Source organism: Saccopteryx bilineata, chromosome 1 (genome assembly GCF_036850765.1).
Source record: "Saccopteryx bilineata isolate mSacBil1 chromosome 1, mSacBil1_pri_phased_curated, whole genome shotgun sequence".
Classification (NCBI taxonomy): domain Eukaryota; kingdom Metazoa; phylum Chordata; class Mammalia; order Chiroptera; family Emballonuridae; genus Saccopteryx; species Saccopteryx bilineata.
Genome location: NC_089490.1, coordinates 142,277,097 through 142,303,306, shown reverse-complemented (window position 1 = coordinate 142,303,306; position 26,210 = coordinate 142,277,097). Strand labels below are relative to the sequence as shown.

General features: G+C 45.0%; 1 protein-coding gene across 9 annotated transcripts in view; it reads right to left on the bottom strand.

Moving 5' to 3' along the window:
- The window catches only part of EPS15L1 (epidermal growth factor receptor pathway substrate 15 like 1), a 127,184-nt gene that overhangs the window by 83,674 nt on the left and 17,300 nt on the right, over positions 1–26,210 (bottom strand). For 8 of the 9 annotated variants that reach the window (XM_066270920.1, XM_066270929.1, XM_066270966.1 and 5 more), the window contains exons 2-6: positions 6,815–6,856; positions 6,529–6,618; positions 5,650–5,697; positions 3,102–3,197; positions 1,396–1,458 (exon numbers count right to left, since the gene is read on the bottom strand). In XM_066270920.1, the coding sequence (XP_066127017.1) occupies positions 1,396–1,458; positions 3,102–3,197; positions 5,650–5,697; positions 6,529–6,618; positions 6,815–6,856 (339 nt within the window). Of the gene's footprint in view, positions 1–1,395; positions 1,459–3,101; positions 3,198–5,649; positions 5,698–6,528; positions 6,619–6,814; positions 6,857–26,210 lie in introns of those variants that run through there. The other variant, XM_066270947.1, reaches the window with a different exon arrangement.

Sequence of the window (26,210 nt, the reverse complement as noted above, 5' to 3'; positions counted from 1 at the left end):
TCACACATAGGTGGGATATAAAAATGAGACTCATGGACATCTGTGTGAAATGGTTACCAGAGGGGGAGGGTTGTGGGGGGGGGCAAAGGGAAGTAAAGACGGACAAATATACAATGATGGAAAATGATTAGACTTTGGGTGATGGGCATACAACACAATCAACAGTTTAAATGCTACAGACATATTTACCTGAAACCTATATACTCTTATTAATCAATATAACCCCATTATATTTAATTTTATAAATAAAATTTTAAAAAGACAAAATAGGCACCATGCAACTGGACAACGGGCAAAGAAAAAGTCCTTTGTTACTGTGATAGCCACCAAAAATCTCCTCAATTGCTCACAGAGGCTACTTCACAACTCCTTGGTCACACAAGGCCTCCTCCTACCCTGTTCCTGTACAGACCTCCCTCCATCCAAGCCTTTCCAAGAAAAGAACAGACCAACTACGTAAAAATAGGAAAGAAGCACTTGGGGGGAAGGAGGGTAGTCTCTCTTTTTTTTCATTTTAATTGATTTTAGCAAGAGAGAGGAAGGGAGAGAAAGAGACAGACAGACAGACGAACAGAACATCGGTCTGTTCCTGTATGTGCCCTGACCAGGGATCGAACCAGCAACCTCTGAGCTTCAGGACGATGCTCTAACCAACCGAGCTATCTGGTCAGGGTATGGTGGTCTTTATTTTATAGCAAGACTGTTGTTAATGTTAGTACTTGAGCCAAATATATGTGAGGAAAATGTGAGGAAATGTGACAATCCTCTTACAGTGCCTGGGAGTGAGAGGATCTCATCATCTGGGGGACCATCTCTGCATCCCCATGGGTATTTCCTTCAGGAGTAATTCTGCTCTTACTAGAAGATATCACTCATTTTCTTCTTTCTAGAAGCAGTAACAGCTTTCCAGCCATAACATTTCTTTCTTAAAAAGTTTACGTGCTGACAGGAACTTTTCAAAAAGCAACAAGAGCATCAGAGAAGAAAGAATGATAACACAGAAGCTAGCTGGAAATGATAGAAAGAGAAGCAAAGACATGCTGGAGGTCCTCATGGCTGCAAGTTCTCACCATTTCCCCTCAACCCTGATTAACTAACCCAAGCAGCAGAAACCAAAGAACATGTTCTAAAAACGCATGATGTAAGCTAAAATTTTCAGAATCCAACACTTGAACTTTGCTGACTGCTTTTGTAGGCAACACACAATTATAGTAAAAGGCCATAGCTGTTTCAAAAACTTTCATTTGAGAAAGTATTTCATCCAAATTCTGTGTTACAGTCACTCTGAAACTGAGTAGCTATTACAGTTGTCCTATATAACATCTGAATTGACATCACAAATGGCTAAAACAACCACACGTGAAGGACAGCCAAGGGCTACTACCCGTCACTTACCCTCACAGCCCAATGGGCCTCTGCAGAAGGTGGCGTGACCATCAAAGGGCTGCTGGTGTCATGCTGGGGAAAAAAGAGAAACATTCTGCTGTGGCTGGCATAGAGTTACAGGAGGAGGATGTGTTTATAGAAAGGATACACATTTCAAAATGTTTTCCAAATGGGGGAAGACCTGGCACGCTCCCCATCCCAGGAGCATGCACGTGCCTCTCCTTTCCCCCATAGGCGTGCATCCTAAACTCTAAGAGAACATACTGACTGGCAACCAGGGGAGTGGTGGGCAGGGGCAGCTCATCCCGGGCTAACCCCCTGAACCTGTCTCCAAGGCCCCCCTTTCTCTGACTTTCAAGTGAGCTGACAGCAGCCCAAGTTAAGCTCATTTCTTTCCCATAATGTTTCTAGAGAGCAGCCACACCTAAGTTCTCTCCTGTTGCTTCTTCCATTCTAGGCCCTTCCTTGTTTCTCTGTCTCCAACTTTAATAAACATACTCTCAAAAATAAAATAATGGGGGCCTGGCCAAAGAGCTCTGTTGGTTAGAACATCATACCAAAGAGCAGGGGTTGCTAGTTCAATCCCCAGTCAGGGCACATACAGGAACAGCTCAATGTTCCTGTCTCTCTGTCTCTCTCTCTCTCTCTCCCTGCCTCTCTCACTGAAATCAATAAATAAAAATCTAAAATAAAATAAAACAATGGAGAAGACCTCAAAAAGTTAAACACAATGCCATAGGACTCAGTAATAATTCCACTGCTAGGTATGCACCCAAAAGAAGTAAAAAGGGCCTGACCAGGTGGTGGCAGAGTGGATAGAGCATCAGACTAGGACGCAGAGGACCCAGGTTCAAAACCCCAAGGTCACCAGCTTGAGCATGGGTCACTGGCTTGGGCATGGGATCATAGATAAGACCCCATGGTCACTGGCTTGAGCCTAAAGGTCGCTGGCTTGAAGCCCAAGGTTGTTAGCTTGAGCCCAAGGTCGCTGGCTTGAACAAGAGGTCACTCACTCTGCTGTAGCCCCCTCCATGCCTGTCAAGGCACATATGAGAAAACAATCAATGAACAACAAAGGTGATGCAAGAATTGATGCTTCTCATCTCTCTCCCTTCCTGTCTGTCTGTCCCTGTATGTCCCTCTGTCTCTCTCTGTCTCTGTCACACACAAAAAAAGAAAAAGTGAAAAGGTGTACAAACAAATCCTGTACATGAATTTTTATGTTCACCAGCAGTTAAAACAAACAAAATAGGTGGGCCATACAACGCACTTCTTCAGCCATGAAAAGGAATGAAGCATTGACACACACACTACAATGTGATTGAACTGTAACAACATTACGCAGAGTGAAAAAAGCCAGATGTGTGATTCCATAAAATGTCTAGAATAGGCAGATCCAGAGACAGAAGCAGATTAGTGGCTGCCAGGGGCTGGGGGAGGGGGAAATGGGAAGTGACTATTTAAAGGGTGGAGGGCTTCCTTTTGGGGTGATGAAAATGTTCTAGAACTAGATAGAGGTAATGGTTGCAAAATATTATGAATACACTAAATATCATGGAACTGATCATTTTAAAATGGTTACTTTTAGATTATGTGAATTTCATCTCAATAAAAAAAGGGAGAAAGAAAACATGGAGGGAGAGAGAAAACACGGAGGGAGAGAGATAGATAGATGAGTGATTATTACAAGGTGAACTGGGGATTTTGACACTTACAAATTTAGGCGGTGGCATGTTCAAATTCAGATTGCTCAAGGTAACTTCGTGGCCACTCTGTGCACAGGCCACTAGTCTCAGTGCAACATAGAAACCCTGCAAATCCAAAAAAAGGAGGAGGTGTAAATTCTACCCAGCTGATGGTGGTAGCAGAGAAAGAGTTGTCTGCAGTAGCAGGCTTCAGGGAAAAGAGGATTTCAGTTCATTTCAACAAGAAAGACTGTATGTGCAAAAGTCACCTACAGTGTCAAGTTGAACTGGTCTCATCTGAGAGCACTGTTTAAATGAATATGCTAAGACAGATTTAGCCCACTTGTTGTCTGAATGCTGTAATATTTCAAATAAATGTATTTTCAAAAATAGTGAGCTCCCAACACTTAGAAAATGCTAGATTATATAAGTAGCAAGCTTAACATGTTTAAGACTATGAATTATGATTCATATTCATGACTTTTTAAAAATGGTTTGAAACAGACACTGCTGTTTGGGAATTTACATTCATTATTTACTGTGATCCTCTTGGCTGGTCTCACTGAATAGGGCATCCTCCACCCATCATGGCCTGAGGTGGCTTTTACTTCCCATGCAGGGACAAAGGACCTGAACATCACTGAACATCAACACTTTTGGCTCCTCCCTGCCCCCTCCTAACCGTGAACCAGCCACATCATAGGCTTAGGGGACTCACGCAGCATCACCTAATTTTTTTTGTTGATCAACTGGACCAAGAACATGAAATGTTTTAAACCTAAAGTTTTAAAAAATATCTTCAAAAAGATAAGAAATAGACCAAGTCTTCTTCAATTTGTCCTCAGAATGCCCACTAAAGCAGTGGTCCCCAACCTTTTTTGGGCCACGGACCGGTATAATGTCAGAAAATATTTTCATGGACCGGCCTTTAGGGTGGGACGGATAAATACACAAAATAAAATTATGTGACCGGCATAAAAACTGTGGTATTTTTAAATATAATTGTCGAACTTATGAGACAAGCATCAAGAGTGAGTCTTAGACGGATGTAACAGAGGGAATCTGATCATTTTTTAAAAATAAACATCGCCCTGGCCGGTTGGCTCAGTGGTAGAGAGTTGGCCTGGCGTGCAGAGGTCCCGGGTTCGATTCCCGGCCAGGGCACACAGGAGAAGCGCCCATCTGCTTTTCTCCACCCCTCCCCCTCGCCTTCCTTTCTGTCTCTCTCTTCCCCTCCCGCAGCCGAGGCTCCACTGGAGCAAAGTTGACCCGGGCGCTGAGGATGGCTCTGTGGCCTCTGCCTCAGGTGCTAGAGTGGCTCTGGTCACAACACAGCGACGCCCCGGATGGGCAGAGCATCGCCCCCTGGTGGGCATGTCAGGTGGATCCCCGTCGGGCACATGTGGGAGTCTGTCTGACTGCCTCCCCATTTCTGGCTTCGGAAAAATACAAAAAAATTAAATAAATAAATAAAAAATAAAACATCGTTCAGACTTCAATATAAATAAAACGGAAATAATGTAAGTTATTTATTCTTTCTCTGTGGACCGGTACCAAATGGCCCACAGACCAGTAGCAGTCCACAGCCTGGGGATTGGGGACCACTGCACTAAAGTATAGAGTGAAGGGGACATAGTTCAGGGGGACTAAATTAGGCAAAGGTAACGGGCTTCTTTCTCATGAGAATCCTCAGAACCTTATACAGGCTGATGCATAGTGTGACTCTTATCACACTATGCACTAGGGAAGGGAGGAACAGTGTATGGTGCTTCTCCAACAGATCAGATCGTGGACTGTGGGACACCAGGAACAACATCCCTTGGAATGTAGTTTAGGAAAAAGCTAAACAAAATTAATATGACCATTTAAAATCATTTGTAAGTACTATAAATTTTCATTTATAGAACATGCTCAAAATGATAAAATTATAATGAAGAAGGGACTAGTAGTTGCCAGAGGCTACAGTGTGACTAGGAAGGAAAGCAGAAGGTAGATCCTCAGTGGTGCTGGGTCAGGTCTAAGTCCTGACTGTGGTGATGGTTATGTGAATTTATATAAGTGATAAAATGCCTCAGAACTACACACACACACACACACACACACACACACACAAACCCAAAACCCCACAAAGAAGTGCATGTACAACTGGTCAGCTCTGAATACAGCCTCTGGTTTCGTGCTGCCCTGGCTCTGAACTCTGAACATTGTGCTATAATGACATAAGCTGCTGTCATGGGGGAGGGGGGAGCTGCTGAGGAATGAGACACAGGAACTCTGAACTATTTCTGCAGCTTCCACAAGAGACTGAAGTTATTTCAAAATAAAATGTTTGGAAAGCCTTTAAGTCACTTGTAAGCACACAAAAAATGAAAAGATACACTAACCATTAAAGATGGCTCCAAGTATTCAACAAAAGGCCTTTATTTAGAAAGAAAACCTTCCCATTTTAACAATTTGACAACTGTACATTTGTCTAGTAACATGTGTCAGTGTTGAAAACAGGAAGGAAGTGCAGAGGTGGCCAGCCTGGGAACTCTGGCCTAGCCCCTCCACTTGCTCTGAGCATACGTGTATATACCTGTTTGTCCAAGAACCCTTTACCTTCTGGATCGGCCAAGTCCCATATCTGCAGAAACACAGAAATTCTCATGAGTGCAACTGCCGACCACTGCCTATTTATTCACAAAATAGGAGCCATCACCACTATATCATAGCTGGAGCGATTCCCAGAGCAGGTGATTGACCTGTGCTCCTCCCTCCACCAGTCTGTGGCAGAGTCCCAAGAACACCCAGCCAACTCAGTTCCTAGGCTGACATAAATCCATAAGTTGTCAAGATGCTTAAAACACTCAGGCCTCTTGCCCTGGCCAGTTAGCTCAGTGGTAGAACATCAGCCCAGCATGTGGATACTCCGGGTTTGGTTACCGGTCAGGGCACACAGAAGCGCCCAACTACTTCTCCACCCTTTCCCCTCTCCTTTCTCTCTGTCTCTCTCTTCCCCTCCCACAGCCAAGGCTCCACTGGAGCAAAGTTGGCCCGGGTGCTGAGGACAGCTCCATGGCCTCCACCTCAGGCACTAGAATGGCTCCTGGCTCCAGCCACAACAGAGCAATGCCCCAAATGGGCAGAGCATCACCCACTGGTGGGCATGCCAGGTGGATCCTAGTCAGGCGCATGTGGGAGTCTGTCTAACTGCCTCCCTGCTTCTAACTTAGGAAAAATACAAAAAAAATACAACACTCAGGCCTCTTGTCTGCTACCTAACCAGCAGATGGCAGCTGCCACCAGAGTACGTGGACCCACCAATTATAGCCCTGAAAGGCTGGCAGTAACCTGCCCACTCCCCAGGAGGCCTTTCCCCAAGACCCCAGAGGGGTCTCGGAAGGCAGCCTTCCACCTGTCGGGGGGGGAGGAACCCCAAGGGTCACTGCAGAAATCACCCTCAGTCTTGACGTACCTTCCCAAGGATAATGTCTGAAAGCCCAGACTTCTTTAGAAAAAGTGCAGCTTCACTGGCTCCAACTCTCCCTGTATATGCTGGGTCTACCTGCAATGGGGAAACAACACTGAGATGCGGCTCCTGGAAGCGGAACAACAGGTAAGGCAGCATCCACCACACAAACTGGAGCTAGTAATCCAGAAAACAGAAGGAACTAGAGGTCACACCAGGCTTCAATAGAGCTGTGTGCTTTCCAGTTTACTTACTCTCTAATTCCACCCAAAAAGATGTCAACGGAACTTACCTGCTTGTAATAAGATTCATATAATGGATTTCCAGGGGGAATCTGTAAACAAAACCAGATATTGGTTAAAAGTGAACACACTCCTCAATTTTGTCATTACCAAAATATATACCGTAATAATGAAAAACAAAATATATATACTTTACATATCCTCTATACACAGACTGCAATTTATTTTCAGACACAGATACTAAACTTACTCTATTTAGAAAAAGGAAATACTAATGTTCTTTAATTTCTGCGCCAACAACATGGTTGTTCAGACAGAAGTGACAGCCCAAAGTCAATTCCCATGTACTGAATGATGGGATTCAATGTGTCTGAGAGCTCAGAGAAAGACACCCTTTCCCTTTGAGATGGTTCTCTGGATCCAGAATCAGAACAGGAGTCTCTGCACATCATCATGAATCACCAGACACACATGCAAGCTTCAGACAGATTTTCCAGACCCAGTTTTCATCCCCACCTGCTACCAAGGAACTACACAGACATGTACAGATTGCCCTGGCCGGATAGCTCAATTGATAGAGTGTTGACCTGAACACAAAAGTTGCTGGCTCAATCCCTGGTCAGGGCACAAAGAGAAACAGATTGATAACCCTGTCTCTTTCTGTCCCTCTCTTTCCTTTTTTTTATCTCTCTAAAATCTATCAATTAAAAAATGTTTTAGCTGACAAAGCTCACACACACACACACAAAAGAAGAAAAATAAAATAAAGAAATGCACACTGACTGGCCCTGCTGGAAGATAGCTGCTCAGTGACCACTCCCCCTATAGTAGGCAGGAAGTTCAAAGTCCTGAGCTCAGCCTGACCAGGCGGTGGCGCAGTGGATAGAGCATCGGACTGGGATGCAGAGGACCCAGGTTCGAGACGCAAGGTCACTCGCCAGCTTGAGCGCGGGCTCATCTGGTTTGAGCAAAGTTCACCAGCTTGAACCCAAGGTCGCTAGGTCAAGCAAGGGATCACTCAGTCTGCTGAAGGCCCGCAGTTAAGGCACATATGAGAAAGCAATCAATGAACAACTAAGGAGCCGCAATGAAGAATTGATGTTTCTCACCTCTCTCCCTTCCTGTCTGTCCCTATCTGTCCCTCTCTCTGACTCTCTCTGTCTCTGCCACAAAAAAAACAAAAAACAAACAAAAAAAAGTCCTCAGCTCAGCATACAATACTTCACAAGGTCGCTGGCTCCAGCAAGGGGTTACTCGGTCTGCTAAAGGCCCCCGGTCAAGGCACATATGAGAAAGCAATCAATGAACTAAGGTGTTGCAACGAAAAACTGATGATTGATGCTTCTCATCTCTTTCCGTTCCTGTCTGTCTGTCCCTACCTACCCCTCTCTCTGACTCTCGCTCTAATAAAATAAAAAAATTATAATATAAATAAATAAATAAAAAGAAAAGATAATAGCCTGACCAGGTGGTGGCACAGTGGACAGAGCGTCGGCCTGGGATGCAGAGGACCCAGGTTCAAGACCCTGAGGTCACCAGCTTGAGCGTGGGCTCATCTGATTTGAGCAAGGCTCACCAGCTTGAGCACAAGGTCACTGGCTTGAGCAAGGGGTCACTTGGTCTGCTGTAGCCCCCCTCGTCAAGGCACATATGAGAAAGCAATCAATGAACAACTAAGGAGCCGCAAAAAAGAATTGATGTTTCTCATCTCTCTCTGTTCCTGTCTGTCTGTCCCTATCTGTCCCTCTCTCTGTCTCTGTCATACACAAAAAAGAAAGAAAACATAATAGTATTAGTAAGGATTAAGAAGTATGCTGCTGCATCAGCTCCTTGCCCAGAGCCCTTGCCTGACACCATCACTGATGGAAGATGTCACCCTTAGTTCCTATGACCTTAGGTGATAGTGTCCACCAGGACTCTCTCTGTGGCCTCCTAGGTTTAAAACTGCCTTTTTTCAAAACATTCCCATCTCCCCAGAGGAGTAAGGCCAACAGAAGAAGCAAAGTCAGATAGGCTGTTTGCCATCGCTCAGTCAAGGTGACAGTGGCTGGACCAATACAGTACATCACATGCCACTGACTCACCAGAGTGGACTGCACAGATCCCAACTCCCCACTATGACAACAAAGGTCCCCTTTCCACCAAAAATCAGGGAAGTGCAGGTCTGAAGTGCATTTCCCATGGTTTTGGTTTGTTTGTTTTTTAAAGATCTCATGGCAGGCAAGAAAAGTTTCCAAGCTACCATGAGTCCAGTGGGGCAGACAGGATTAACAACTCTCTCAAACTTCCCAAGATCCATGATCAAGAGGAACAAGATCCTGAATAGTCCATAGTGTCTAAAGCACCAGATCTAAAGCTCCACTCATCTGTGCTGAGGGCTTACCCTATCCAGGCATCAATCCCAAATCATCTCAACTAACAAAAAACTAGAGTGTGCCACTGTCACTCCTAACTACGAGTATTAACTTGGGTAAACTGGGGCAATGAAGCAGAAAGAGGTTTGGATTTTAACTACACATACTTCAGATATTGCAAAAGCAGAAAGGGGGGAAGGTGGGCCCTGGCTGGTTGGGTCAGCGGTAGAGCATCGGCCCAGTGTGTGGAAGTCCCAGGTTCGATTCCTGGTGAGGGCACATAGGAGACGTGCCTATCTGCTTCTCCACCCTTCCCCCTCTCTTTCCTGTCTTTCTCTTCCCCTCTCGCAGCCAAGGCTCCATTGGAGCAAAGTTGGCCCAGGCACTGAGGATGGCTCCGTAGCCTCCGCCTCAGGCGCTAGAATGGTTTGCGTTGCAACAGAGCAACACCCCAGATGGGCAGAGCATCAGCCCCTGGTGGGCATGCCAGGTGGATCCAGGTCTGGCATATGCAGGAGTCTGTCTCTCTGCCTCCTCGCTTCTCCAGAAAAAAATAAAATAAAATAAAAAGGGGGGAAGGTGGGGAGGGGGGAGAAGGGAAACCACTAGGTCTAATTGGCACCTCCTCTTAACACTCTACTTTCTCTCAGGGACAGTTGTCACACCTGCAAGCTGCCAAAAATGTCGCTACAAAAAAGCCAAAGACGCATGCGCTGATGTCAAGAATCTGTCAAGCCCTGGCCGGTTGGCTCAGCGGTAGAGCGTCGGCCTGGCGTGCGGGGGACCCGGGTTCGATTCCCAGCCAGGGCACATAGGAGAAGCACCCATTTGCTTCTCCACCCCTCCCCCCTCCTTCCTCTCTGTCTCTCTCTTCCCCTCCTGCAGCCAAGGCTCCACTGGAGCAAAGATGGCCCGGGCGCTGGGGATGGCTCCTTGGCCTCTGCCCCAGGCGCTAGAGTGGCTCTGGTCGCTGCAGAGCGACGCCCCGGAGGGGCAGAGCATCGCCCCCTGGTGGGCAGAGCTTCGCCCCTGGTGGGCGTGCCGGGTGGATCCCGGTTGGGCGCATGCGGGAATCTGTCTGACTGTCTCCCTGTTTCCAGCTTCAGAAAAATACAAAAAAAAAAAAAAAAAAGAATCTGTCAAATGATGAGCAGTCTGTGTGGCTAGTTTCTGCACAGAGACTTTGGTCACAACCAGCTGGCTGCTGGGCAGCAGTTCCCACAGAATGTATCAAAGCTACTGGGCCAAAGCACTCTGAGCTGCAAGCCCATGTCTGACCCTAAGGTAAGCCCAGCGCCAAGCCCAGGGCAAAGGCAGAAATTGAATAGGCCAGGGGACAAGGTTTTCAAGTGTAAGAGCCTGCAGAGGGCCTCGTGATGCCTTCAAGAATAGAAGCAAGACAGAGCCAGCAAGTATGTTGATCTCCAACAGCCATCTCTGCCCTGGCCAAATAGCTCAGTTAGCGTCATACTGACCCACCAGGGTTGCATGTTCAGTCCCCAAGCAGGGCACATAAAAGAATCAACCAATGAATGCATCAATAAGTGGAGTAAAAAATTGATATTTATCTCTCTCTTCCTTCTTCCCTAAAATCAACAATAAATAAAATGCCATCTTCAACTTGGTAGTGTCTAAAGTATTTTTTTTTTAATTTTTAAAAAAGTTTCCATTGATTTGAGAGAGAAAGAAAGAGAGAAGAGAAATGAAGGGAGAAAGAGAGGTAGGTGCGAGGGGGGAGGGAGGGAGAGAAGGAGTAAGAGAAAGAGAGAGAAGCATCAATTCGTTGTTCCACTTAGTTCCATTTAGTTGTGCACTCATAGATGGCTTCTCGAATGTGCCCTGACCAGGGACTAAACCCACAATGTCCTTGGCACAGTGGGCCGTTGTTCTATCTACTACTGAGCCACCAAGCCAGGGCCAAGGCAGTGACTGAATTATTGATGAAGTTCAGTAAGTTTTGATTTGAGCTTTTAGTTGCTCTTCATGTGTCTTTTTTAATTTTTTTATTTTAATTAGTTGACAAACAATATTCTATTTCAGGTGTACAATCCCATGATTATAAATTTATATAACTTAAAAAGTGATCAGCCTGATAAATCTAGTACCATCTGATACCATAGAGAATTATATTATTGACTATATTCCCTTTACATCCCCATGACTGGTCTGTAACTACCAATTTATACTTCTAAATCCCTTCATCTTTTTCACCAATCCCTTCAACGCCCCTCTCATCTGGCAACTGTTAAAATGTTCTCTGTATCTATGAGTCTCTTTCTGTTCTACTTGCTCATTTGTTTTTTAGATTCTACATACAAATGAAATCATCCACATTTGGCTTTCTTTGTCTGACTTATTTTACTCAGCACGATACTCTGTAGGTCCATCTATGTTGTTGCAGATGGCAAGATTTCATTTTTATGGCTGAGTCATATTCCATTGTATATATGCACCACTTTTTTTTTCTTTTTTTTTTTAGAGAGGAGAGGGAGAGAGAGAGAGAGAGAGAGAGAGAGAGAGAGAGAGAGAGAGAGAGAGAGGAGAGAGAGAGAGAGAGAAGGGGGGGAGGAGCTGGAAGCATCAACTCCCATATGTGCCTTGACCAGGCAAGCCCAGGGTTTCGAACTGGCGACCTCAGCATTTCCAGAACTTTTTCTTTATCCATTCATCTACTGACGGACATTTAGGCTGCTTCCACATCTTGGCTATTGTAAATAATGCTGCAATAAACTTAAGAATGTATATATCTTTTTGATCCAGTGTTTTGGGTTTCTTTGGATAAATGCCCATAAGTGGAATTGCTGGGTCTTTCTCTGTTATAACCTTTGTTTTAAAGTCTATTTTATGTGGTATAAGTACTGCCACCCTAGATTTTGTGTTTCTATTTTCATGGAATGTCTTTTTCATCCCTTTACTTTCAGTCTGTATGTAGCTTTCTTTAGACCTGAAGGAAGTCTCTGGTAGATAGCATATATAAGGGTCTTGTTTTGTTACCATTCAGCCTCTGATTGTCTAGATTGGTGAATTTAATCCATTTGCATTTAAAGTAATTGTTGATCTATATGTATTTATTGCCAGTTTATTATTCACCTTTTTTCCCCCACATTTTTCACCTTTTTTTCCTTCTTCTTAAAGAAGACCCTTTAACATTTCTGGTTAATACTGATTTGGTACTGATGAACTCCTCTAGCTTTTTCTTGTCTCAGAAGCTCTTTATCTGTCCCTTTGATTCTAAATGATAGCTGTGCTGGGTAGTCTTCTTGGTTATAGGCCCTTGCCTAATATTTCATCACATAAAATATTTCTTGCCAATCCCTTCTAGCCTGTAGTTTCTATTGAGAAATCAGCTGAGAGTCATATGGGAGCTCCCCTGTAACTAATTGCTTTTCTCTTGCTGCTTTTAAGTTTGTCTCTTTTATTGTATTTTTTACAGAGACAGAGAGAGAGTCCGAGTCAAAGAGAGGGATAGATAGGGACAGACAGACAGGAACTGAGAGAGATGAGAAGCAACAATCATTAGTTTTTTGTTGCGACACCTTAGTTGTTCACTGATTGCTTTCTCATATGTGCCTTGTCCGTGTGGCTACAGCAGACCGAGTAACCCCTTGCTCAAGCCAGCGACCTTGGGTCCAAGCTGGTGAGCTTTGCTCAAACCAGATGAGCCTGCGCTCAAGCTGGCAACCTCGGGGTCTCGAACCTGGGTCCTCTGCATCCCAGTCCAACGCTCTATCCATTGTGCCACCGCCTGGTCAGGTATAAGTTTGTCTCTTTTAAAAAACTGATTTTATATAGAGAGAAACATCTATTTGTTGTTCCACTTTTTTTTAATGTTTTCATTGGTTGATTCTTATATGTGCCCTGACTGGGGATTAAACCTGCAACCTTGGCATACTGGGACAATGCTCTAACTAACTGAGCTACCTAGCCAGGAGGATTCTTTGTCTTGAAACTTTGGCATTTTAATTATGATGTGTCTTGGTGTGGGACTCTTTGAGTTCATCTTGATTGAGATTCTCTGCACTTCCTGGACTTGTATTTCTGTTTCCTTCACCAAGTTAGAGAAGTTTTCCATCATTTTCTCAAATAGGTTTTCAATCCCTTGCTCTTACTCTTCTCCTTCTAGCACCATCACAGTGTGAATGTTGATACATTTGAAGTTCTTCCAGCCTGACCTGTGGTGGCGCAGTGGATAAAGCATCGACCTGGAACACTGAGGTCGCCAGTTCAAAAACCATGAACTTGTCTGATCAAGACACATATGGGAGTTGATACTTCCTGTTCCTCCCCCCCTTTCTCTTTCTCTCTCTCTCTCTCTCTTTTTCTCTCACTCTCTTCCCTCTCTAAAAACTGAATAAAAAAATAAAAATAAAAATAAAAATAAAATAAAATGAAGTTCTCCCAGAGGCTCTTTATACTATCTTCATATTTTTGGATTCTTTTTTCTTTTTGCTCTTCTGATGGAGTTTTCTGCTTCCTTATTTTCCAAATCACTGATTTGATCCTCTGCTTCTTCTACTTCACTATTGATTCCCTGTAATGCATTCCTCATTTAAGTTAGTTTATTCTTCATTTCTGATTGGTTCTTATGTTTTCTATCTCCATTTTTATGTTTTTTATATCTTTAAGTTCTAAGTTCTTCTAGTCTTTCCCTAAGTCCATTGAGCATCCTTATAACCAGTGTTTTGAACTCTGCATCTGGTTAATTGCTTGTCTCCATTTTGTTTAGTTCTTTATTTCTAGAGTTTTGTTCTGTTCTTTCATTTGGGACGTTTCATTGTCTCTTCATTTTGGCTGCCTACCTGTATTTGTTTCTCAGTATTAGGTAGAGCTGCAATATCTCTTAGTCTTGGTACAGCAGCTTTATATAATAGGTGTCCTGTAGGGCCCAGTCACCCAAATGCGCCCCACACCCTCGTGTGGGCTGTGTGCAACCTACTGTTGTAATTGAGCCTTGATTGCTACTGGCACATCAGTGAGGGTGATTTAACTCCAGGCCAATCGGCTCTGAGGACTGACCACAACCACCAATGAGTATCTGCAGTGCAGAGGATACACATGGAGTATAACATACTTCTGTGGGGCAAAGGTACCTGCCAAGTCCACTCCTTGAGTCTGTTGCTTGTGGAGGTGGCTGGGTAGTGCTTTGGTATGGTCTAAAGCTGTACACTGGGTGCACTGGCTCTGGGGCTTCCTGGGAAGTTCAGGCCAAGGTCATTCACTGCTATGGCCCTGCCCAGAGTAACGTGGCATGACCTACAAAGCAATCTGTTGATGGCTGCTACTTATGCTGGGCTTGGAGGTGCCCAGGAGAGGCCAAGTGTGAACCAAGGCTGGCTGCCACTCATGCCAGGCCAGAGGCCTCTTAGCAAGAGGTACAGAGCACACAGAGGCCTGATGCTGCTTGTTGAGGGATTTTAGGAAGGTTGGCAGCATGAGCCAAGACAGGTCATTTATATGGAAAACCCACCGGAAAGGGCTAGGGGTGGGCCCACAAGTTGGGTGTGGTGGGAGTCTCAGGGAATCACCAAGGCAGGGCAAACAGTATTAGCCAGGTTGATGGAGCCAGCCAGATACAGAGACCCCCAGCCAGCTCTGTCAGGGGAGGGCTCAGTAAAGGGACAATGGCCTCTGCTAGTACTTCTGTCTGGGAAAAAGCTGTCCCTCCAGCTCATGCTTTGTTGTCAAAAAATTCAGTTCTTCTCTATGTCTCTGGCACCTTTTGAGCTCATGCCCCAACACTGGAGCTCAGAGCAAGTGAGTCTAAGTAAGTTTGTGTGGACCCTTCAAAAGGAACTACCTGGAACTCCAGGAGCCCTCCATCCCACTCATCACAATCTCCACTGGTTTTTACAGCCAGAAATCATGGGGACTTCCCTTCCCAACACTGAACCCTGGACTGAGGGAGCCTAGTGTGGCTCTGGGACTCCCTCACTCCTTGGCGGTAGGGGGGACTCTGCAGACAAGATATGACTCCTGATTTCTAACCACACACATAACAGTGGAACCAGCCAAGTCCTCGTCTCTGCCCCTCCTACTAGTCTCAGTGTGGCTTCTTTTTTTTTTTTAAAGAGACAGAGAGAGAGTCAGAGAGAGGGAGAGACAGGAACAGGCAGACAGGAACCAGGAGAGATGAGAAGCATCAATCATCAGTTTTTCATTGCGACACCTTAGTTATTCATTGATTACTTTCTCATATGTGCCTTGACCGTGGGGCTACAGCAGAAAGAGTAACCCCTTGCTCGAGCCAGCAACCTTGGGTCCAAGTTGGTGAGCTTTTGCTCAAACTGGATGAGCCCGCGCTCAAGCTGGCAACCTCAGAGTCTCGAACCTGGGTCCTCTGCATCCCAGTCCGACGCTCTATCCACTGCGCCACCTGGTCAGGCCGTGGCTTCTTTATATCCTTAGTTATAGACCCTCTATACAGCTAGATTTCAAGCAGTTCTGAATGATGACTGTTCTGTAGCTTAGTTGTAATTTTGATGTGGTTGTGGGAGGTTCAAAGTACTGCGTTTACCTATGCCCTCTTAACCAGATGTTCCCTTCATGTTTTAAAATACTAAGAGAGGCCCTAGCCAGTTGGCTCAGCGGTAGAGTGTTGGCCAGCATGTGGATATACTGGGTTGGATTCCTGGTCAGGGCACACAGGAGGAGTGAACATATGCTTGTCCACTCCCCTCCCCCTTTCTCTCTCTCTCTCTCTCTCTCTCTTCTCCTCCCACAGCCATGGCTAGATTAGTTTGAGCAAGTTGGCCCCAGGCTCTGAGGATGGCTCCATGACCTCCCCTCAGGCACTAAAATAGCTCAGCTGCCAAACAACGAAGCAACGGCCCCAGAAGGACAGAGTATCGCCTGGCAGGGAGCTTGCTGGGTGGATCCAGTCAGGGCGCATGCAGGAGTCTGTCTCTCTGCCTTCCCACCTCTCACTTAATAAAAAATAAAATAAAATAAAATAAAATAAAATAAAATAAAATAAAATAAAATAAAATACTAAGAGAGAGAACATGAAAAGTTCCTCCAGCTCAGCTGCAATTTACTAATGGGGCAACAACAGATGGCACATTAGAGAACAAGTTCACATCTTTTTGTTAAGAGGGCTTTAAAACACCACAGTTAGGTGAATGCCTGTGATTTTAATGCCAAATAAACCAACTTGAGATGAGGGCACAACAGAATCATTTATGAGGAAAGACCCTCTGACAGTCAGGGTTCTAACCGCTCCTAATGCCCAAGAACTGTATCCACCCAGCTCTGTCCCTCACTTGAGTCTATGGCAGGACTCCTAAATCTTTATTCCTGGAACCAGGAGAATCCCCAGCCTGCCAGAAGTATGTTCTGTCATGCAAAACAAAGCAATGATTGCTGGCCTTGAAAGATCACTGACCTTGCTCGGTTCAAAATGACATTTTTGAAGCAAATTAGTTTTCATCATAAAATTTTTAGAAAAGTATTTATAATTCCTTGTTCTGATAAATAGTGGATCATATTTATTGAGTGCTCACATTTTCTATCCTGCATCTCATTTAATACTCCACAAAATGCTATGGGCAGGTAGTATTGTAGCCTCCACTTACAGGTGGGGAGACTAAGGGTCACAGAGCCAAAAGGGTGACAGGGCCAGAGGAGCACCCAGGCCATGTGGCCCTAAGCTACTGTGTCCCCTGCAAAAAAGGTCCAGGTATGACAAAGCCGAGCACTGGGCCATAGCATGGCCTCCCACAAGGCTCACCTCGGGAAATGCACACATGATCACATATTGGTGCATGTTATTCAATAGACAAGGTCAAAGTCTGAGCAAGACACAACTTAAGCATATGCACTGACTTGAAAACCAGCACAGCCTACCATACCATTTCCTCAGGAAAATTGAGACCTCATAATGGCTGTGTTTTTCATTGCTGTTGTCAAGTTCTGGAGGACATTAGGTCCGTAACACCAAGACATGCTGGTCTGAGTTGCTATGTGGGAAACCAGATACTGATGCAAAAATAGGGCCTGGAGAAGTGCTTGCTTGATAATCTTTGAATTTTTGCCTTCCACTTAGAGACAGTTACCCTTGTTGCTTGCACAACCATTATCTAGGCCAGGGGTCGGGAACCTTTTTGGCTGAGAGAGCCATGAACACCACATATTTTAAAATGTAATTCTGTGAGAGCCATACAACAACCTGTGTATGTTATGCATTATCCAATAAAAACTTGGTGTTGTCCCGGAGGACAGCTGTGATTGGCTCCAGCCACCCGCAACCATGAACATGAGCAGTAGGAAATGAATGGACTGTAATACACGAGAATGTTTTATATTTTTAACGTTATTATTTTTTTAATTAAAGATTTGTCTGCGAGCCAGATGCAGCCATCAAAAGACCCCCATCTGGCTCGCGGGCCATGGGTTCCCGAACCCAGATCTAGGCTGTGTGCCCAGCCACATTCTGCAGGTAAGAAAACTGAGCTTAGCTCACTACCACTCAAAAATTATCAGGAAATACTGGGGCATCCCGAACCTTCCTGGAACTGATAGCTCCCTCTGATTGCCCAATCAGAGGTTCCTAAACCACAGCTAAAGTAAGCATTATTGAGAGAAGCAAAATAAGTGAATGTGAGAAAGAGCTTTTATAAAGCTCAAGGAAAAAGACAGACATCCTGCCCTGGCCAGATAGCTGGGTTGGTTAGAGTGTCATCCTGATGCACAGAGCTTGCCAGTTCAATTCCTGGTCAGAGCACATACAGAAACAGATTGATGTTTCTGTCTCTCTCTCTCTAAAATCAATCAATGAATAAATTAAAAAACAAACAGATATCCCAGTTAAAAAATGAGTAAAGGCATGGACATAGATAAGAGTGCAATGGTTACCAGGGGGAGGGGCAGGAGGGAAAGGAGGAGAGGGAGGGGAGGGGCACAAAGAAAACCAAATGAAGGGTGAGGGAGGACGATCTGACTTTGGGTGATGGATATACAACATAATCGAATGTCAAAATGATCTGGAGATGTTTTCTCTAAATCTATGTGTTCTAGTTGACCAATGTCATCCCGTTAAAATTAATTGTCTAAATAAAACTATCTTAAAAAGTGTGTAAAGGCTAAGAGGAAGGTGATTCAGAAATAAGAGATGCAGCAAAGTTAGGGGGAGACATTCAATTTATGTATTGCAAAAATAGAACAAAATGCTAGTGTTCACCATCAGGTTGGCAAAGTCATAGAGAAGTTCCCTGCAGGGCTGGTCAAGGCAGAAACACACCTTGTGCGCTGCCTGTGAGAAGATAAACCTACCAGATTTTATAAAGGTCAATGCAACAATGTGCAGAAAATGTATACAACCCTGATATGTAGGTTTAACTCAATTACTACCAGAAAGCTTCTCTGTAGACACCAATATTATTTTTTAATTGAATTTATTGGGGTGACATTGGTTCACAAAATCATACAGGTTTCACAGGTACAACTTAACAACAAAACATCATTTGCACACTGCATCATGCATCCATCACCCCAAAGGATTATTCTAAAATGTAAAAAGAAAGGCAAAAAAACTAAGATGGATAGAACAATTCTGAAAAAGAAGAATAGCCCTGGCCTGACCTGTGGTGCCATAGTGGATAAAGAATCGATTTGGAATGCTGAGATCACCAGTTTGAAACCTCAGACTTGCTCGGTCAAGGTACATATGGAAGTTGATGCTTCCTGCTCCTCCCCCACCCCTCTCTCTCTCCTCCTTCACTAAAATAAATAAATAAACAAACAAACTAATAAATAAACAAATCATCTGCCCAGTGAGTTCACTTGGTTGGAGTGTTATCCCAAAACACCAAGATTGCAAGTTCAATCCCCAGTCAGGGCAGATAAGGGTAGCAACCAATGAATGTACTACTAAGTGGGACAAATGAATGCTTCTCTCTCTCTCCCTTCCTCTCTCTGTCTCTCAAAAATCAATCAATAGCCCTGGCCGGTTGGCTCAGTGGTAGAGCGTCATCCTGGCGTGCAGGAGTCCCAGGTTCAATTCCCGGCCAGGGCACACAGGAGAAGCGCCCATCTGCTTATCCACTCCTCCCCCTCTCCTTCTTCTCTCTCTCTTCCCCTCCCACAGCCGGGACTCCATTGGAGCAAAGTTGGCCCAGGCGCTGAGGATGGCTCCATGGCCTCTGCCTCAGGTGCTAGAATGGCTCTGGTTGCAACAGAGCAACACCCCAGATGGGCAGAGCATCGTCCCCTGGTGGGCATGCTGGGTGGATCCCGGTCGGGTGCATGCGGGAGTCTGACTGCCTCCCATTTCCAACTTCAGAAAAATACAAAAAAAAAAAAAAAAAAATCAATCAATAAATAATAATTTTTTTAAAAAAGGAATAAAGGCCTGACCAGGTGGTGGCGCAGTGGATAGAGCATCGGACTGGGATGCGGAAGGACCCAGGTTCGAGACCCCGAGGTCGCCAGCTTGAGCGCGGGCTCATCTGGCTTGAGCAAAAAGCTCACCAGCTTGGACCCAAGGTCGCTGGCTCCAGCAAGGGGTTAATCAGTCTGCTGAAGGCCTGCGGTCAAGGCACATATGAGAAAGCAATCAATGAACAACTAAGAAGTCGCAAAGCGCAACGAAAAACTAATGATTGATGCTTCTCATCTCTCTCCGTTCCTGTCTGTCTGTCCCTGTCTATCTCTGCCTCTGTAAAAAAAATAAAAATAAAAATAAAAAAGAAAGGAATAAAGCCTGACCTGTGGTGACGCAGTGGATAAAGCGTTGACCTGAAATACTGAGGTCGTCAGTTCAAAACCCTGGGCTTGCCTGGTCAAGGCACATATGGGAGTTGAAGCTTCCAACTCCTCCCCCTGTTCTCTCTCTCTCTCTCTCTCTCAATAAAAAAAAAATGAATAAATAAAATCTAAAATTAAAAAAAATAAAAAAGGAATAAAGTTGGAGGGATCACTCTGATTCCAAGGCTTGCTATAAAGCTACAATAATCAAGATAGTATGGCATTAATGTAAAGACGCACAGAGCCATGGAACAGAATAGAAAGCCCAGAAACAAACCCACAGAAATGTGCCAAACTGACTTTTGATAAAGATGTAAAAGCCATTCAAGAGGAAAGAGGCCTGTTTGACAAATGGTGGTGGAGTAACTAGACATTCAGCCAGAAGAAGAAAATAAGACTTGAAATAACTCTCATACTTTATACAAAAATTAACTCCAAGGCCCTGGCCGGTTGGCTCAGTGGTAGAGCTTCGGCCTGGCATGCAGGAGTCCTGGGTTCGATTCCCGGCCAGGGCACACAGGAGAAGAGCCCATCTGCTTCTCCACCCCTCCCCCTCTCCTTCCTCCCTGTCTCTCTCTTCCCCTCCCACAGCTAAGGCTCCACTGGAGCAAAGTTGGCCCAGGCGCTGAAGATGGCTCCATTGCCTCTGCCTCAGGCACTAGAATGGCTCTGGTTGCAAAAGAGCAATGCCCCAGATGGGCAGAGCATCGCCCCCTGGTGGACATGCCGGGTGGATCCCCATCAGGCGCATGCAGGAGTCTGTCTGACTGCCTCCCCGTTTCCAACTTCAGAAAAATACAAAAGAAAAAAAATGAATGAAAAAATTAACTCCAAATGGATCAGAGACTTAAATGTAAAACTATAAAACCTTTAGGGAAAAATATTGGTGAAGATATTTAGGATCAGGGACTGAGCAGAGAGTTTTTATATTTATTTTTTCTTCTTTTCTAAGTTAGAGGAGGGAGATAGAGAAACAAGACTCCTGTATGCACCCCGACTGGGATCTACATGACAAACCCATCGGTGGCCAATGCTCCGCCCATCTGGGGCCATGCTCGCAACTGAGCTATTTTTAGTTCCTGAGTCAGAAGCTCCACAGAGCCATCCTCAGTGCCCAGGTGCAGATGTGCTCGACTCAACTGAGCCATGGCTGCAGTAGAAGAGGGAAAGGGGGGGAGAAGGGGAGAGAGAGAGAGAGAGAGAGAGAGAGAGAGAGAGAGAAGGGGGAGGGGAGAGTGAGAGGTGGAGAAACATATTGTCACTTCTCTTATGTAACCTGACCAAGGAATTGAACCCGGGATATCCACACACTGGGCTGACATTCTACCACTGAGCCAACTGACCACGACCAAGAGTTCTTATACTTGATACCAAAAGCCTAATTCATCAGAGAAAAATCTGGTAAATTTAGTCTCATCAAAATTAAAAATGTTTGCTCTGCAAAAGATAAGAGGATGAAAAGACAAGCTAAGGACTGGGAGGAAATGCTTGCAAATCACCTGACATAGGACTAGTATCTGGAATATACAAAAAACTCTAAAAACCCAAAAGCGAAAATGAGAACATGGGCAAAACACATGAGGAACAGTTCACTAAACAGAATATATAGATGGCAAATAAGCACAGAAAAGATGGCCACGATATTGTCAGCCATCAGGAAATGCAAATTAAAACCACAGTGAGCCCTGACCAGATAGTTCGGTTGGTTAGATTATCATGAAGCACAGAGGTTGCCGGTTCAATTCCCGGTCAGGACACACACAGGAACAGATGTTATTGTCTCTCTCCTGCTCTCTCCTTTCCTCTCCCTAAAATCAGTAAAATAAATGTTAAAATAAACCAAGAAAACTAGAGTGATGCCAGCACACACCTATCAGAATGCCTAAAATAGCAACACTAGTGCCTGACCTGTGGTGGCGCAGTGGATAAAGCGTCGACCTGGAAATGCTGAGGTCACCGGTTCAAAACCCTGGGCTTGCTTGGTCAAGGCACATTTGGGAGTTGATGCTTCCAGCTCCTCCCCCCCTCCTCTCTCTCTCCTCTCTAAAATTAATAAATAAAATAAAAATAAAAAATAAATAAATAAATAAATAATAAAATAGCAACACTAGTGAACAGGCAGAAAAAATGGATTGCTCTTACAATGCTAGAGGAAATGTAAAAAGGTACAACTACTCTGGAAAACAACTTTGCAGTTTCTTAAAACAAAACAAACAAACAAAAACTAAACACACAGCCTGACCAGGCGGTGGCGCAGTGGATGGAGCGTCAGACTGGGATGTGGAGGACCCGGGTTCGGGACCCTAAGGTCGCCAGCTTGAGTGTGGGCTCATCTGGTTTGAGCAAAAAGCTCACCAGCTTAGACCCAAGGTCGCTGGCTTGAGCAAGGGGTTACTCGGTCTACTGAAATCCCGCAGTCAAGGCACATATGAGAAAGCAATCAATGAACAACCAAGGTGTCGCAATGAAAAACTGATGATTGATGCTTCTCATCTCTCTGTTTTTGTCTGTCTGTCCCTATCTATCCCTCTCTCTGACTGTCTCTCTGTCTCTGTAAAAAATAAATAAATAAATAAAATTAAAAAATAAACACACAACTATCACACAACCCAGCAACTCTAAGGTAGTCATCCAGAGCATGAAGACTTGGATTTACATAACATGCTGTACTCAAATGTTTAGTGCAGCTGTATTCATCATCACCCCAAACTGAAAACACCCCGGATGTCCTTCAGTGGGATTGGTTGAACGAACTGTGGTGCCACAGAATACTGCTTGGCAAAGAAAAGGAAACAAACTACCGATACAGGCAACAGTCCAGGAGTATCTCCAGAGGATCATGCTGATTGAAAAGGCTATTCTCCCAGGGTTAAGTACTTTATAATTCCATTATATAACATTAAAATGCTGAAATGATACAAAGAACAGATTGATGAAGGCCAGGTGAGGTGGGGTGGATGAAAGGGCAACTGCAGGATCCCTGTGGGAATGGAACTGTTCTGCATCTGATTGTAGCAATGTCAATTATTTTGGCTGTGATAGCATACGATCAGCGTTACCATCTGGCTACAGTAACATCCATGTTTTGGTTGTGATGGTGTACCACAGATCTCCAAGATATAACCACTAGAGCATTAGAGGAAAGTGGGTAAAGAATACACTGAGCCTGACCAGGCGGTGGCGCAGTGGATAGTGTTGGACTGGGATGCAGAGGACCCAGGTTTGAGACCCTGAGGTGCCAGCTTGAGTGTGGGCTCATCTGGTTGGAACAGAAAGCTCACCAGCTTGGACCCAAGGTCGCTGGCTTGAGCAAGGGATTACTCGGTATGCTGTAGCCCCACGGTCAAGGCACATATGAGAAAGCAATCAATGAACAACTAAGGTACCACAACGAAAAAAACCTGATAATTAATTGATGCTTCTCATCTCTCTCCATTCCCATCTGTCTGTCCCTACCTATCCCTCTCTCTGACTCTCTCTCTCTCTGTCTCTGAAAGAAAAAATACACTGAATGTCTCTACATTATTTTTTGCAATTGTATGTGAATCTACAATCATCTCAAAATTTCAAAACTATAAAAAAAAACAAAACCTTATTGAGACCTCCCAATCAAATACAAAGTGATATTTTCAGACAATCAGGGAAATTTGAACATGGACTGGGATTTGGACAGTATAAAAGAAATATTAATTGTGTGATACAGCAATGTGGTTATATAAAGAAAATGGTCTTAACTGTTAGAAATGCACCTAGAAATACAATTTCTAAGAGTTAGAAAACTTGGAAAGCCCTGGCTGGGTGGCTCAATGGTAGAACGCCAGCCTGGCATGTGATGTCCCAGGTTCAATTTCCAGTCAAGGCACACAGGAGAAGTAACCATCTGTTTCTCCCTCCCTCCCCTTTCTCTCTCTCTCTCTCTCTCTCTCTCTCTCTCTCTCTTTCTCTCTCTCTCTCTCTCTCCCCGCCCCCTCTCCCCCTCCCACAGCCATGGTTCAATTGGCTTGAGTGCATCAGCCCCGGGAGCTGAGGATGGCTCCTTGAAGCCTCTGCCTCAGGTGCTAAAAATAACTCATGTGCGAGCATGGCCCCAGATGGGCAGAGCATCAACCCCAGACAGGAGTTGCTGGTTTGTTCCTGGTGGAGGCACATGTGGGAGTCTGTCTCTCTATCTCCTCCTGCCTCTCACTTGGAAAAGAACAAAACAAAAACAAAACAAACTTGGAAATAAAAATGAATGTGGGGAGGTCAGGAAATGGTAGATTGGTGCAAAGAGATTTGCAAAACTTTGGCCTCTATGGTAAATGGGTGGTGGGTACATGGGAGTTCATTAAAGTCTTCCTTCCTGTGACTTTTATCATGTTTAAACTTTTACATAATTAAAGACGAACATCTGCTGTGTTTCTGCGCTGGCAAGGTTCCTAAGGTACAAGCTACTTCAGAGTCAAGTATGATAAACAAAAAGCAGCTTTATCACCAACTGGATCATGTTTCTATCAAATAAAAACTAGCATTTCTTCAAAACACATACACATATGCACGAACACATATGTGTGTATGTAAGTCCTCCCAGTACTGTAAGGTCTCCTCCTGTAAAAGTGATTAGCTATGCAGGAGAGAGAAGGGCAAGAGGGTTTCATCAGTTCACTCAGTTGGAGGGTATGACTGCAAGTGGCAGTGAAGGGCTGAAAACTTTTGAGGACTGGTAAAGCCAATAATGAATTGTGTCTCCACTGAACAGAAAACCACACAGCAGTAAAAACAGGACGGGCAGGGCCCTGGTCGGTTTGCTCAGTGGTAGAGCGTCGGCCTGGCGTGCAGAGGTCCCGGGTTCGATTCCCGGCCAGGACACATAGAAGAAGCGCCCATCTGCTTCTCCACCCCTCCCCCTCTCCTTCCTCTCTGTCTCTCTTTTCCCCTCCCACAGCCGAGGCTCCATTGGAGCAAAGATGGCCCCGGCGCTGGGGATGGCTCCTTGGCCTCTGCCCCAGGTGCTAGAGTGGCTCTGGTCGCTAGAGTGGCTCTGGTCGCGACAGAGCGACGCCCCGTGATGGGCAGAGCGTCACCCCCTGATGGGTGTGCTGGGTGGATCCCGGTCGGGCACATGAGGGAGTCTGTCTGACTGTCTCTCCCCGTTCCGAGCTTCAGAAAAATACCCAAAAAAAACAAACAAACAAAAAAAACAGAACGGTCAGAACGTTTATGAGTTGGGTACAATCATCAGATATCTGCTAAGTGAGAAGAAAGGCCCAAGCCAGCTCCCACAGTTATGACCTGGCTGGTAAGCACAAGGTGATCAAATTTACATGAATCTAAACACAGCTAGAGGGACACCACGTACTGCCAGGAATTCCAACTGGTAAACCTCTGCCTTCTCGTGGCTTTCTGAGCTCTCCAGGGTTCTACATTAGCAATTGCTGCTTTTGTAAATAGGACAGAAAAAGAAAAGAGAGAAGCACAAGTGGGATCTGAAGGAAGACACACTATTCTCCCTGTGGACCCAAATGACCCCATGACAAGCGACTAGCTGAAGACATGTGCTCGCCATTCAGCACAGGACTTCATTCAACCCACACAGAATTCAGGGCCTGTGACAAGGACATAACATGGTGGGGTAGTAAGACCTGCAGTTCACCAAGGAGAACCAATGAGCAAGAGAACCACAGCTGAAAGTTTAGATGAGCAATGAAATGTCACTATAAACAAAACAGCTGGAAGTTCAGGGCTAGGAGCCATGAGGAGGGGATGGAAAGGCCAGGAAGGAACAGAAACACAGAATCAAAGTGTGAAAGCCTCAGTGCTCCTGGGAAATCATCGCTCTCAGCCCTATTTATCAGAAAAGGAAATGAAGGAGAAACAGAGGTCACCCGGACACACTGCCCTAATTCAGGAAGCAGGCCATAGAAGTCATCAGCCTCAAAAGACAAACATGGTCTTCAGTCCTACTCCATGAATCAAACACTATGCAACCCTGACCCTGGGGAGGGTGAACAGCCTCTTGGTGCTTGGTTTCTTCATGTGGAAAATGAAGATGAGCATCTTCATCACCAGAGACTGACACAGGGTTAAGCACTGGTCAAACACTAGCTGTTTTGAGTCCTGTTCTTCTTGTTCTCTCCCTGGTCATGCTCCTTCCACCAGCTCCATCTGAAAACATATGCTAGACCCAGAAATGTCCCCCCATCCCAGTTCTACCTCAAGCTACTGCCTCCCCCTACTCTTCATAGAAAACTTCCTCAAAGGGTAGTCTGTCCTTGGATTCACCAGTTCTCATCATGTGGAATTGTGAATTCATTCATTCTCTCATTCAACAAATACACTGGGTTCACACAATGAGGAGGCATGAGGGACACAA